This window comes from Canis lupus, chromosome 9, assembly GCF_048164855.1.
Source record: "Canis lupus baileyi chromosome 9, mCanLup2.hap1, whole genome shotgun sequence".
Taxonomy (NCBI): Eukaryota; Metazoa; Chordata; class Mammalia; order Carnivora; family Canidae; genus Canis; species Canis lupus.
Window position 1 is genome coordinate 53,059,028 of NC_132846.1, and position 13,967 is coordinate 53,072,994.

The 13,967-nt window shown below is 36.3% G+C and overlaps 1 protein-coding gene across 20 annotated transcripts in view; it reads left to right on the plus strand.

The window, feature by feature from the left end:
• NRXN3 (neurexin 3) overlaps positions 1–13,967 on the plus strand; it is a 1,529,630-nt gene that overhangs the window by 748,407 nt on the left and 767,256 nt on the right. For all 20 annotated transcript variants that reach the window (XM_072839524.1, XM_072839530.1, XM_072839517.1 and 17 more), the window contains one exon: positions 5,784–5,903. In XM_072839524.1, coding sequence (XP_072695625.1) covers positions 5,784–5,903 — 120 coding nt within the window. The remainder of the gene's footprint in view (positions 1–5,783; positions 5,904–13,967) is intronic.

A 13,967-nucleotide genomic window follows, 5' to 3' on the forward strand; every position in this document is an offset into this window, starting at 1 on the left:
CAGGACTTCTATCTCAAGGACCTGCAGGTCATAAAAGACAGTCTGTCAACTTTTGATTTTCTAGACCATGAAGAGGAGTTGACTGAATCAGTTTGCATGTACTGCAAAGGTAGATTTTAGCAGTAACAGGCATGAAATGGCTGTCTGGAACAGTTCTTAAAGAGAAAAAAAAAAAAAACAATACCAAATTCAAGCAGACTGATGGGAAATTTGTGGCAGCCATCAGAGATATCATCTGAAAAAGAAAAGACACAACGTGATGCTTTTCTGTGAATGAAAAGCAGAGCAGGGAGTTAGAAATTGAAGTACTAACATCACTGAGGATTGTTTAGTCTTTTCATGCATACTTCTGTTGCCTTGTCACTTCACCACTAGACCAAAAAAAAGAAAAAAAAAGTCATCATCTTTTCTCAAAAGACTATGTGGCTATTTTAGTGAGGATTGGTTACATATCAAATACAAAAGTAGTATACACTCTCTCTATACAAGGGTTTCTTAAAGTTTTAATGTAGTTTTAAGCTATTAATAGTCATTTTAAAAACATTCTAAATATATAATTCTGAAGATTTATGTTATCTTAGAATATTTGCAATTTTAGTTTGATTTGGAAGAATGTTTTAGACAAAAGTATTATTAGGTTCTTAGGAGTGTCTTATAAGTATATGTATTTGATACAGATTTTTGTTCTGGTATTATATATAATTGGATAAAACTAGTTCTTCCTGTTAATTTTTTATTGAATTTTGAATTGAAATGGACTTTGGAAATTTTCCTTGAAGAAAACCCCACATAGTTTAACATTAAAATATCATCTTTTTCTGGTTATAGACTAGACATACTATATTTAAATTTCTTTTGTTAATCCAATGGTAACACACACACACACACACACACTCATTCTCACACATACTCACTCTCTGGTTTACTCCTAGCAGTAAAGATTAGGTGGCTTAGCTGTGGAATTAGCAAGCTTGGGTTTGAGATTTGACTCTACTACTTGTTTTGGGGGGCCTCACAAAAAAAATCACTAACTCTATGACTTAGTTTACTTCTCTGAAATTCTTGCCTTCCAACTTGATCATCAGTCATAAAATTCCTTTATTTGTAAAGTTCTGGATATCTTCTTGAGAAAAACATTCCTGTTTTCTGATTCTTTAATACATTTAATTATAGTTGTTTCATCATGTGTTTATGAAGATTAATTGCATTAATATCTGAAATGCACTTAGTACAGTGTCTGGCACATAAGTGCTATGTAAATCCCTTGTTTTATTATTATTATATCCTCTTTGTACGAGATCATTTTATATCAGTGATGCACATTTAGAAGCATTGTTGAAGATTTTATTTTTCTTTTTTTCAGGGAAGTTTGGCATGCGTCTCGGTTTCTCTAATTTCTTTCTCTCTCTTTAATGCTGGAGAAACTGCTATCTATGAGAATCAGATACAGATATAAAAGATAATCTGTTCAAGAAAGGATGTACTTAAGTAGTTTGAAGTAAGACCAAGAGCTTATATTATCATCTAGAAAGTGTTTTAGAGTGTAGTCCAAGCTCTTTCTCATTCAACAGTTTGTACTATCTCTGGACACTGGGTACACAAAAGAATCCTTGTCTCAATGTTTGGTGTGATTCAATGAGTCTAATAGTTAAATTAGAGGAGGAAATGCGGTCAATTAAATACCACCACCACCACCACCTCCCCCCCAAAACTGATTCTAAGTAGAAAATTGCTTGTATGAGGTGATATTGGTAAATTTTATGAATAAATTGTTAGTTTGGAAAACCACTTGACTTTAAATCATAAAAGAGTGACTTTTTTTTTTTTGGTTTTGTCTCTCTTTTTCTTTTTTCATTTAACAATATTTTCTGAGCTCTTGCTTTATACCAAATACTTTATCAGAAATTAGAGATATAAAGGTGAGCAAAACAAACAAGACTTCTGCCCTCACAGTGCTTAAATTTGGGTAGGATGAGACAAACAATAAAAAATTTAAAAAAATAACTTAGCTATAGGCAGTGCAATTGTTGAGTTAAATAAAGAAGAAGATGTGACAGAGAACACAGGAAATGCTGATGGGGACCTCCTGAAATAGGAGATTCTGAAGAATGCCCATTTTCTTTTTTTGTATATTTTTTTTATTGGAGTTCTATTTGTCAACATATAGCATAACACCTAGTGCTCATCCCATCAAGTGCCCCCCTCAGTGCCTGTCACCCAGGCACCCCAAGCCCCCGCCCACCTCCCTTTCCACCACCCCTTGTTCATTTCCCAGAGTTAGGAGTCTCTCATGCTCTGTCACCTTCACTGATATTTCCCACTCATTTTCTCTCCTTTCCCCTATACTCCATTTCACTATTTCTTATATTCCTTATATGAGTGAAATCATATAGTTTGCCCTTCAGAATGCCCATTTTCAACCTGAGCATTAGAATATCATAGTGCACCAGTCATTTGAAAATTTGCAGGAAGGACATTTCAGGCTGTAGGTAGAACAAGAGCAGAGGATCTCTAAGTTAAAGATGGCCTTTTTTTTCTTTTTTAAAATTTTTATTTATTTGCGAGAGATAAAGAGAGAGAGAGACAATGAGCAGGAAAAAAGGGAGAAACAGACTTCCCACTGAACAAGGAGCCTGATGCGGGGCTCTATCCCAGGACCCCGGCATCATGACCTGAGCCAAAGGCTCAACTGACTGAGCCACCCAGGTGCCCCGGTAGGTATGGTCTTGAAGTGTAAGAGCAGAGGTCCTAGAATGTAAGCAGGCCTCAGAATCACCCAGAGGGCTTGCCACAACTCAGATTCCTGAGACTTGCCCCCAGCCAGTAGATCTGGGTGGAGCCTGACAAGGCACATTTGTCATGGGCCCACAGGTGGTGCAGGTGCTGCTGACTCAGGGGCACACAATGTGATAGGGAGTGAAAGGATGAAGGAATGACTGGAGCACTGTGAACTGGAGGCCAGTAGCGGGAAATGAGGCTGGAGGGGGTTGGCAGGAGCCTAGAATCTCAGCCTCAATAGCAAATGCAAGTTTAGTCTAAGATCAACTAGGAGTCATTGCAGGTTCTTCTAGCCCTCCCTCATTGAAACCACTCTTGTTCTGAGGTGACCACAGTATAGTCAGTCTTAGAGGGTTATTTGGTTCTGCATGGCATTCACTACCTAATGCACACAAAACAAATCCTGTGGAATTTGAAAATAACCTATAATTCCCTCTGTTTTAGAGTCCTGACCAACCTCTGATGAAAAGGACAGATTGCTCCCTTTGAGGAGCACAGATAGTAACCCATGCTCAGGTTCTGACAGGAGGAGACACAGGCATATCAGGGGGCTGTAGTTCAGATCAGCTCAACCTTCGCTGGAACACTTTCTCTGTATCTGGCACAGTACACTTAACACAGCGAGGATATAATCGAAGTGTATTATGATTTCTAACAACAGGCAGCATTCAATCTTTTGGGGGAAAATACTAAAAAAAAAAATGAAACAATTAGAGGATTATATAAGCAGAGGACAGCACAATGTGTAAAAAAGTGTTAAATTGAATATTATCATATGTCATTGTTAATGATGCAAATAATAAGTGCCATGGCCACCAAGAAGTGGGAGAATTGTTCAAAGTTATTGGGAAATGTTTTATACAGGGGAAGCATTCGGGCCAGTCCTTGAAAAATGGTGAAAACTTGGCTAGTTAGATGGGAAGGGAAAAGCATGGAAAAGCCTTTGACTTCAGATTCAATCAACATTTACAGAATTATTGTGTTTTCCCAACGTTTTTGCTATTCTGCTGCCTTTCAAGGGAAAGCCTTCCATGTGTTTCTGATTCTTGAGTACAATTGAATTACTAATCCATTGTCTAGTAAGAGCTGTTTGGTCAGGGAGCCCCATGGACTTCTCAGAAACTTTTATCCTTTGAAAGAAGCTGTCCTGATTTGCCATTGTTAATGAAACTTGTACTACACAATGCTCAAGTTTAAGACCCACTGAGAACATGACCATGAACCTCCTTTCATCTCCACATGGGGGAACCACATGGCATATAGGAGTTGAGAGACCCAGCAGTAATGCTGCTCCCCCAGTGTTAGTAATTGTCTTGAACTTTCTTATGTCATATCCTAATAGCTTTGTATTAGGAATGACAGCCTGTACTGCTCCTACCCTTGATGAATAAATACAAAATGTCTTGCCACCCAGAAGACAAATCCTTTATAGTCTTGTATCTCTTTTGAACATGCATCCTTAGGACTCTGCATGCATACATTTCAATATTCCGTGCCTGTGTGAGGCTTTGCTAGGAAACTGTGAAATATGTACTTATTGCAATGGATATATTTTTACTCTGTCAAGTGCTTTTTTGCATCAGAATCTGAGTAATACATTGGATGAGTCAAAGGGCTCACCTCCTTTGCTGAGGTGCTTTGAGAGTTAGCCTGAATATTAAGATATTTCCTAGTAGCTCAGATAATTCCAAAGGTGCAGGTTTATCTTTAATCTCAAGGTTAAGGCAGAAGATAGAAATGAAAAAGAGTGAATACTTAAAGAAAGGCCCCAGGCTGACCTAAAGAGAGATTTTAACGACAATCCATAAGGTAAAGATCACCAAACTTTTTTAGTTGCTTACTCATGTTTAGAAAAGATTTTGAGAATGCCCCCAAAATAAATGTATAAATAAATTTATATGCCAGATACAAGTATCACTGTACTTAAATATTATTTGCTTATGAAAGATTCACAAAAATAGAAATAATAAAGGAAAAATTTAAATGAATGTAATTTTATTATTTTCTTCCTATCCCTCAAATAATTATCTTTTGCATCCTCTGGCATATGTACCCTGTTTCTGAATATACCCTTTTGTGAAACTTTGGCTGCAACATGATGCAATATACAAGTTCTCAAACTTTAGACAGCATCACAATTTCCTGTAAGCTTGTAAAAACACAAATTTATACCTCTTTCCAATGTTTCCAATTCAACAGGGCTGGGGTCCAATATTTTGCATTTCTGATAACTTCCCAGGTGATGGTGGTCTGAGAGCTAACACTCCAAGAAGGATTGATATAGTTAAAAGCTTGGGTGTCAAGTGGTAGTTTACCTAAGTTGGACGTCAGGGTCCTTTCATTACCAAATGTATAACTTTGGGTAAATTATTCTACTTGTATGAGCTAATTTTTTTTCTTTTTCTTTTAATCTGTAAAATGGATGGTCATACTTACTTCACTTTTAGTGTCACTGGAGAGCATAATGAGATAATGTAGACAAAGTGCTTAGGACCCAGTACTTAACACCCACAAAATACCAGTACATGTTGGCTGCTATGTGCTTCTCCTCTTCCTTCTCCTCTTCATATCATCAAATGTGTTTTTAATGTCATAAAGCGAGCTTCAGGGACTTTTATGCCTTAATTCATAAGAATCATGGGAAAAATTTTTCTGCTTTCCATTATACATTTTGAAAGACCATGTTCCAAATGAAGTATCTTTCGAGTTGGATGGTAAAGATGAAGCTCTTTTTGCAAAGTCTGCCTAAGAGAGAACAATGTGTTCAGCCCTCTCCCTTCTGTGTGTAACTGTTGGTAGTTTGTGGCTAAGTGTATATTTCTGTAGTCTTTTGTATGTACTTATTCTCGTTGCATGATATAGAATTGACATTTTTGGCGGTTGTGTTTTTGAATGTTTTGGGGCATGAGAGTAGCAAATTCAAGTGCTCACTTTGAACTTGATTAACTATTAACACTTTTCTCTCCCCTTTATTCTTCTCTCCTTTTCTTCTTATGAATTACTAGGACCAAGTACCACCTGCCAGGAAGATTCATGTGCCAACCAGGGAGTCTGCATGCAGCAGTGGGAAGGCTTCACTTGTGACTGTTCCATGACCTCGTATTCTGGAAACCAGTGCAATGATCGTGAGTACAACCTTTTCATATTTGGGAGTTTTTTTCATTGTTTAGAGGTTTGAAGAAATCTTAAGGGATATTATGTAAAAGGATGGCTCTTCTGAAAGATTTGTAAGCAATTTCCTCCTCCAGAAACTTGGAAAATAAAGGACTGGTGCTCTTAATGGAAGAACAAGAGACATTTCTTGTTCAACATTACTAGATGTTTTCCCATTTGCTTACTCCCTGTGTTTTTTCTTTAGATTAGATTGCTTGTAGCTGAGAAGCAAAAAACAATTCAAGCAATATTTTTTGCTCTGAGGAGTTCAGTTTTCCATTAATTAAGTCATCTGGATAACAATTTTGAAACTCTCCCATTTGCATTGTCTAGAATTTAGAGTATATTTAAGGTTTGTAGCTATTTTCTCAAAATTCTGAATTTAGAGAACTTCTTAGGTCTTCCAAATGGTGAAGACGTTCAGAGTTTATTTTTTCTTCTAATTAGAAGAGTTTAAAGCATTCTCAGGGGTTTTTCAAATGTCAGAAATTCCCTCTGGCTAGATTGATTGATATCTATTTCGTTTATAGGTACCTAGTCATTCTGTTTATATATGCATTTCTATTTTGTGAATATATTTATATGTATATACCTGTGTATTTGGTTCATATTGGAAGAGAGCCATATTGAAATTGGTTCTTATTTTTGTCCACTAGCAATACTAAAGGCACATCAGCTGATTTAATTCTAGAAGACTGATTTTACGAAGGTGATTCGAGAATTGATGGTGGAGATATATCAGTTCTGTGGCAATCTATAACCTGTGTCTTCACTTCCTTCTCATTTCATTTTTAACATGGCTATTTTTAAAGATGAGCAAACACCTGAATTTTCTGAATACCAATTACAAAGAGATTTGTTGAAATTCCTGACATAGTGGGTCCTGTTGATCTTCTGATTTTCTAAATGCAGCCTTTATGGTAGGAGTTTATATTTTACAAACTGAACTTATAGTCAGTTGGCCTTTTGGTTTTATAAAAAGATTCATGGTGTTATCTGAGAAAATCCTAAAGTCATATTATGGTTGCATAAGTGGGAGCAGGCGCTGATAACAATGGTATCTCTATCATGTTTAGTTTTTCTTGAATCCCTATTTCTCAACTTTTTTTTTCGTGTGCATAGATGCCCCTTGTTCTATTTCTCATTTTTCTCATAGCTTTTTGTCTTTATGTGCTCTGCCAGTCTCTTAAGATATACCCGGAGAAGTTAGTGGAGACTCTGTCAATGTAGAGAGAAACATATTTGATTCTCATTGATCTAAATGTAAGCATGTGCCTCTAGATCTGTAGCTCAAAGGACAGTACCTGCAGAAAGTTTTGGCATCAGATTGTTCATTCCACGTACTTGGTATTATTGAAAGTCCCGTTTCCACATGTATAAGTTGGAAATGCTGTTTTCCTCTGAAATAGGCAGGTATGGATCTCTCCAGAATATCTAGGGAATTGTCCTATATGCTCTTTATTTTCCATCCCCTTTGTCCACACAGTACTCATTAGGAAAGTTTTTTATCCTAAATTATGGCATAATGCTTCTTTATCCTCCCAAGTTTATTCCATAACATAAATACGTACCATTTCTGGTAGAAAATGGTCAGGACGAGATCACACACAGAAAAGATAGAAAGGTAAGTTATTCTAACTGTGGTGAATAGCATGGTCTTCAGAAGGTACGTATATATTTTTTCTCTCATTGACAAGTTCCTTTCAGCCACCCAGTTCCAGGCATTGTTTTGTGCTAAAAATCAACCAGGATTCTTTCTGGCTTTCTATGATTTTTTTTCTGACTTTGTCAAGAGCAGATTGTGTCTCAGTTCAGAATGAAAACTGTTGCATTATCTGACTCGAACAATTTGTCAACATATAATGAAGTACTAGAATGGTTTGGGAAATGTAAGCTTTCTTTTGTGACAATGTCATATCATGCTTCAAAAATGTTTCTGAGATATACAGGCCTAGGGTAATGTATTCTGGATTTTATTATGTAGACAATACACATGAATTTTTTATTGTAGAAGACCTCTGAGCCCAAGTCATTAAAAGAATCTGCTTGCCTCATCTCCTCGTAGAGAGCAGACTAGGTCTTCTGTGATTAGATGGCTATATGGAAATGTGAGCAAGTATGTTTTAATTGCAGAATGTAAAGAATATATAGAGATCAGATATACTGGATCTAACTGTAAAGTGCAGATATAAACTTTTAATGAAACCAACCATGTGTATCAGAATGTTAGGTTGCTTAAAATCGTGCTATAGATGCCTCTATATCTAATGATCGACATCTAAAATATCAGGGGAACTTCTATTTGGGAATGAGCATCAGAACCAGTTTGCTCACCTAGCAAATCAACCTTACCTCTTTACATCACAGATCATTACTTTGTATCAACCTTGACTTCTAGAGTTGTAATTTACTACTTTATCTCACAAATATCTTCAAAATTAAGTTACCTATTTGATTTTCTCTGGGCCTATGTTAGCAAATTTGGGGTAGCTTAGCCCACATCAGGAGGTGAGCCTTCACTTCAGTGTCACCAGCAGGTTTGAACAAAGCTCATGCTTATTTTTGGCAAAGATTATGGAGAAAATGGAAAGAAAGGGAAAAAGATACAATAAGTGAATGAAAGAGGAAGGATGAAAGAAGAAGGAATGTAGAGAAAAGCAGAGCTGAGTCTTATATGGAAGAATACAAAGGCCGTTAGTAATTATTTTGGTAGCATGCATGCCACAGGTGGCCTGCCTTTGACCTAAACAACAGTAATAGCGCATGACATTATAACTGGAGTATCATCACAGAAATCTGGCCTTTACCTGACTTTTAGGAATAGTGTATTCTATAGAATGTTGCATATATCTAAAATACATTGTATTTCTTATAATGCTGCTGCAGGATCCTATGGTTGGTTAAGGATTCTATCTAATGACAATAGACTTTTTTGGGGGAGGGTGGGGTTGGGGGAGAAGGTTTGGCTCTCTGATTTTCCATGAGCTATTTCTCAAGACAACAGATTGATCTCAGCTAATGGAAATGAAAACATCACAATTTCTTACTGCACATCCAAGAATAGAAACTCGTTCAATAGGAAACTGCTAGGTTTTGATATTTTTCAAAATAAAGGATTCAGTTCAGCTCATCGTGTATAGAAAAGTTACTTATATCCGGGCATGATTTGCAAGTTTCTAAAAAAATGTTTGCATTTTAGGTTCTCCACATTTTTCCTAGCAGTGGTTCCTTCATTCATGACCTTTGATTTTTCTTACCTGTTTGCCAAATTGGGTGTTTGCTTGATGATTTCGAGGTGCTGTCACATAGATATCACCTCCATGAGTAGAGTTTATGTTGAAAAACTATATCTCATTTAGTATGAGTAGACTAAGCATGGATGGGCTTAACTTTATTCCATCATTTTCTATGACAGCATGGTGGGTTGATGGAGACAGTAGGGTGAATTTCAGGTTTAGTCTTATAAAGATAGCTATGCAAAACTGATACAGTGATTGTGAAGATGTGGCATGTACCCTCTATGGCTGGTTACCTTGTGTAAGAATGACTCTCTGTACTGGATAGAAGACAAAGATCATCTGATTGGAAATTCAGGTATAATTGACTTGTTAATTGTTTTATGGTACTTTTAAGATACGATCTTCTACCATTTCATATAATAGCAAAATCACAGGGAGTTTCCTTTAAGTGACTTTTAGGACTGTTTTGAAACTATAATGAAGAAAATAATCCCAGAAGTAATTTTGAGTTCACGTGGGATCCGGTAAGATCTATGGAAGGAAACACCAGTAACATCCTCCAAAGAAAATCTTCAGTTCTTCTGAAAAATTCGAAACAGAGAGGGCTGACTTCTTAGCGGGTGCATACCGCCTGAATGTCAACTTAAGGACACAATATTGGGGCTACATTTTAAGAACAACAACAACAAAAAATGGAACCTTACAAAGGTTCTCACAGGGATATTCTTTTTGGATATTGGGTTCTTACTGATATTTAGCATCAGGACTGAGAGACTGGAAGATTTCAGTATGTTGTAGACATCACACCATCAGGCAAATCTAGAATCCCTTTCCTGTGATGTGGGCAGGGCAGACTGTTGTTGGGTTCCTCTCTCCACAGCACCACAAAAGGTTCCACAAAATCCAAGTCACTTGCATGTACCTACAGATATACAAAAGCATTGTCATTTCAGGGACTTTGTGAAAAATAGTGATTTTAAATACCTCACATCAATCCTTACCACCATAGTTACCTCTGAGCATGTTTATGACAACTGTTTTGAGTTGTATACAATTTTGGGGTCTCATTATTGCTTCTGTGCCCTGGAGAAGTGAATGTGGAACAGTCTGTGGCATGTGAGTGCTTAAAACACAGCAAATTACTGGACTTAGAAATTGGGTGTTTATAATGGCTTTGTGGGAAGAACAGAAGGAAATAAATGTGGGTCCTCAGCCCACCTTCAGCAGCTGGCTACCTGCGCTACATTGCTAGTCATACATTGCGGGCTACTTGTTGGAGAAATTGCTAGGTTCACACTGGCATGTAATAATAGATGTTCTTTGCTTGCAACAAATCAATAGCAAGCAGCTGTGGATCGTGCAGACAGTGGAGTGTGAAGCACCTTTTCAGACAGTTTTCTGGTGGAGTGGCTGTTAAGCTGCACTGTTGGCTATTGATTGGCCTTTTGCTTTTTATTTATTGTGTGGGTTTATTTATTTTTTTAATGTAGGTTGGTGTATTGATTAAATCTGTTAAAAAAGCATTTCCCATTCAGGCTTCAAGGAAAAAAATGAGCAATATATGCATTACTTAGTGTACAAACAAGGCAATAGGCATGCGTATGTTCATTGTATCTGTTGGGTCCATATAGACACACTGGCATTATGTTATGAAGCTAGGTTGTTATTTGTCCAATAATAATTTCCAAAGATACCAGACTACAATGTGTCCGTATTTTCTATTATGTGTTTAATTCCTACCTCTGTTTTCAGGCTCTGCCTGTCCAGCAAACAGGTATCTGAGAAATTTAGTATTAAGATGGTTGTTTGCTGCTTAGGACGCTTAATCAGTTATTCATTTCTTCACTCACCAGAGATTTCTTATTTGCAGATATGATCATGAATAAGATACACCCCTGTTCTCAGACATTACAGTGTAACAAGGGAAGACACAGGTGGAAGTGCTTCAATAGAAATATAAACCATATGTAGTGAGGACTCATAGAATAGAGAGGCTGTCCCTAGGGTAGAGGCTTCATCAAGAAGAGCTGCTGTTATTAAGAAGTTTTTCATTGACAGATGAATCTTGAAAAAAATGTTAAGTACTTTATAAGTATATATGGTAAGAAAGAAGGTCAGAAAGGAAAGATAGTATTCCAGTAAGAAAGAGAGAGAGAAGTAGGCTGCAACCACTGCTAATATTCTGGCTGTTTCCTTCTATTCTTTTTTCTAAGCACTTGCATGGTTAAAATCACGCTCTGTGTAAAGTTTGTGCTCTGCCCTGTTTTTTTTTTTTCACATTACATGATATGCATTTTTCAAATTGTAAAAAATACTAGATTTCTTCATCTCATTAGTAGAATATACATTATGGTGCTCCTTTCTTTGGGATAGAACCCTCCATGCTGAGTCCTGGATGAGGACTAATAGGCCCCAAATTATCATCATCTCCTTCTCCTTCTCCTTCTCCTTCTCCTTCTCCTTCTCCTTCTCCTTCTCCTTCTCCTTCTCCTTCTCCTTCTCTTCTTCTCCTTCTCCTTCTCCTTCTCCTTCTCCTTCTCCTTCTCTTCTTCTCCTTTTCCTTCTCCTTCTCTTCTCCTCCTCCTCCTCCTCCTCTTTCTTCTTCTTCTTCTTCTTCTTCTTCTTCTTCTTCTTCTTCTTCTTCTTCTTCTTCTTCTTCTTCTTCCTTCTCCTCCTTCTCCTCCTCCTCCTTCTTCTTCTTCTTCTTCTTCTTCTTCTTCTTCTTCTTCTTTTTCTTCCTTCTCTTTTTTCCAAATCTTCCTTCATTGAAACATTGAAACATTGTTGGACATTTATCTTCAAAATGTACTTAAAATGAACCAAAATTTTAAAAAGTTGACTTGTAATGTATATGACTTATTAAATTATAAAATATAACAGAGCCATTAAGTTAATTAGCTTTAGAATCAAACTAATTTAAATGTCAATGTTAACTCTTAACACTGAAATTGAGTTAGACACAGCCTCTTGAAGCTTTGTACAGAACAAGGAGTATGATGGGTACTTAATAAATAGAAGTAGTGATAGTTTTTGTTGTAACTAATAATATTTGACATTTATCAAGTCCTTATTATGTTCCTAACACTCTACTAGGACCTTTATAAATATGTCATCCCTTTAATCATCCCAAAGTCCCTACAAAATACCATTGTCCTGATTTTAACAATGGGGACACTGAGGTCACACAGGAAAGTGCTGAGTGAGGACTTGAATCCAGGTTTGTCTGATGTGAAAGCTCACATTCTCTTAGATTGGCTACTACTTAATAGTTACTAGAAAGAAGAAGAGTTTAACATCACTAATTACTAGACTAGATTGCTTAAAATGCCAGGTTGTCAAGTCTTTACAGACAACCCAATTGCATAAGAATATAGGGTTGGAAAAGAGAAGCTCTGTGTTCCAGGTTGTTAATTTTATGATATTATGGAATTGTGAACCCTTTAGATATCTCTGCCTTAATTAAGATAAGACTTTTTAGTTAGAATATCTTGAGATATTATGGAATTAGGATAACTCCCCATATCCCCAAATATTTATATATTTATTCTCTGTTGGTGTGTATCTTTTGATTTTCATTTTTTCCTTTACTTTATTGCAATCTTTATATATGTCATATAACATAGTGAATGAGACCTCTGATTTGGAGTGGATGGCCTATGTTGAAATTGTGACTCTGTCACTTAATAGCTATATTACTATGTAATTAATTAATTAACTAGTTAACATGGATATGTATAGGTCCCCCAAATGTGGATATGTATAGGTCCTATCTCACAAGTAAGATGAATTGGATGCATAATTCTGTGAAGGTCATGGCACATAGTAGCCGATGTGGAACTATTGGCTATTTTTCAATGTGATTTTCAAAAGTTAAAAACTAGACTCATACAATTTTCATAAAGTTAAAAATATAACTCACATAAATACAAGATGAATGCCTGCCAAATTTATTTAACTCCTTAGTGAGGAAAACAATAAGATGGTAAAAATATAAACAAGATGACAAAAGAATATTTGAGGAACTGGATATTTATAGGCATTAAAACGAATATTAAATATTTAGGTTAAATATAAAACTGGTGAATGTCTCACAGGGAAAAAGCCCTTAGCTTTAGATATTTTCTTTTGTATCAACCATTATATGCCTACTGAACAAAAATCAACAGGTTAATCATCTTGCAGAATGTGGGCCCCAGTGAATAGTAAATATCAGTCATAGATACATTTTCCCATATAAGTAAGTATTTCTTGGGTAGTATTGTTAAAACAGTGTCAGAATTTCTATGACATTGAAAGGGCACACAGCTCTCTCCTGGCCTTTTTTCCCTAAATTTTGGGTAATTTTTATTAATAGTAGTATGATCTATTCAATTTCAGATCCGTTTTGTCATCTTGAATACTTCTATCATACACAATTACCTTTTATTTTTTCAACCATTTAACTGTGTAGCAAACACTGTATTGAATTTGTTGCATTATCCTGTCATCTTAACAACCCTAGGAAGTAGATACTATTATGATCTCAGTTTTACAAATGAGGGAACTGAGACATGGAAAAATCAAGTGATCTGCTCATAGACACAAAACCATTAGGTGGGGGGACAAGGATTCAGTTTTATATCTCTGGCTGCAAAGTCTGAACTCTGGACTGCTGGTGTCTTCTGAATGCCTCAAGGAAAGCTTCTTAATGAGGACTCATCTGGATGCATGAGAGTTTAGATTTACATTTGCCATGGAACTTGACTACTTCTGTTGTATCAATTACACTGTGATTTTTAGTATCTACATTGTTATTTG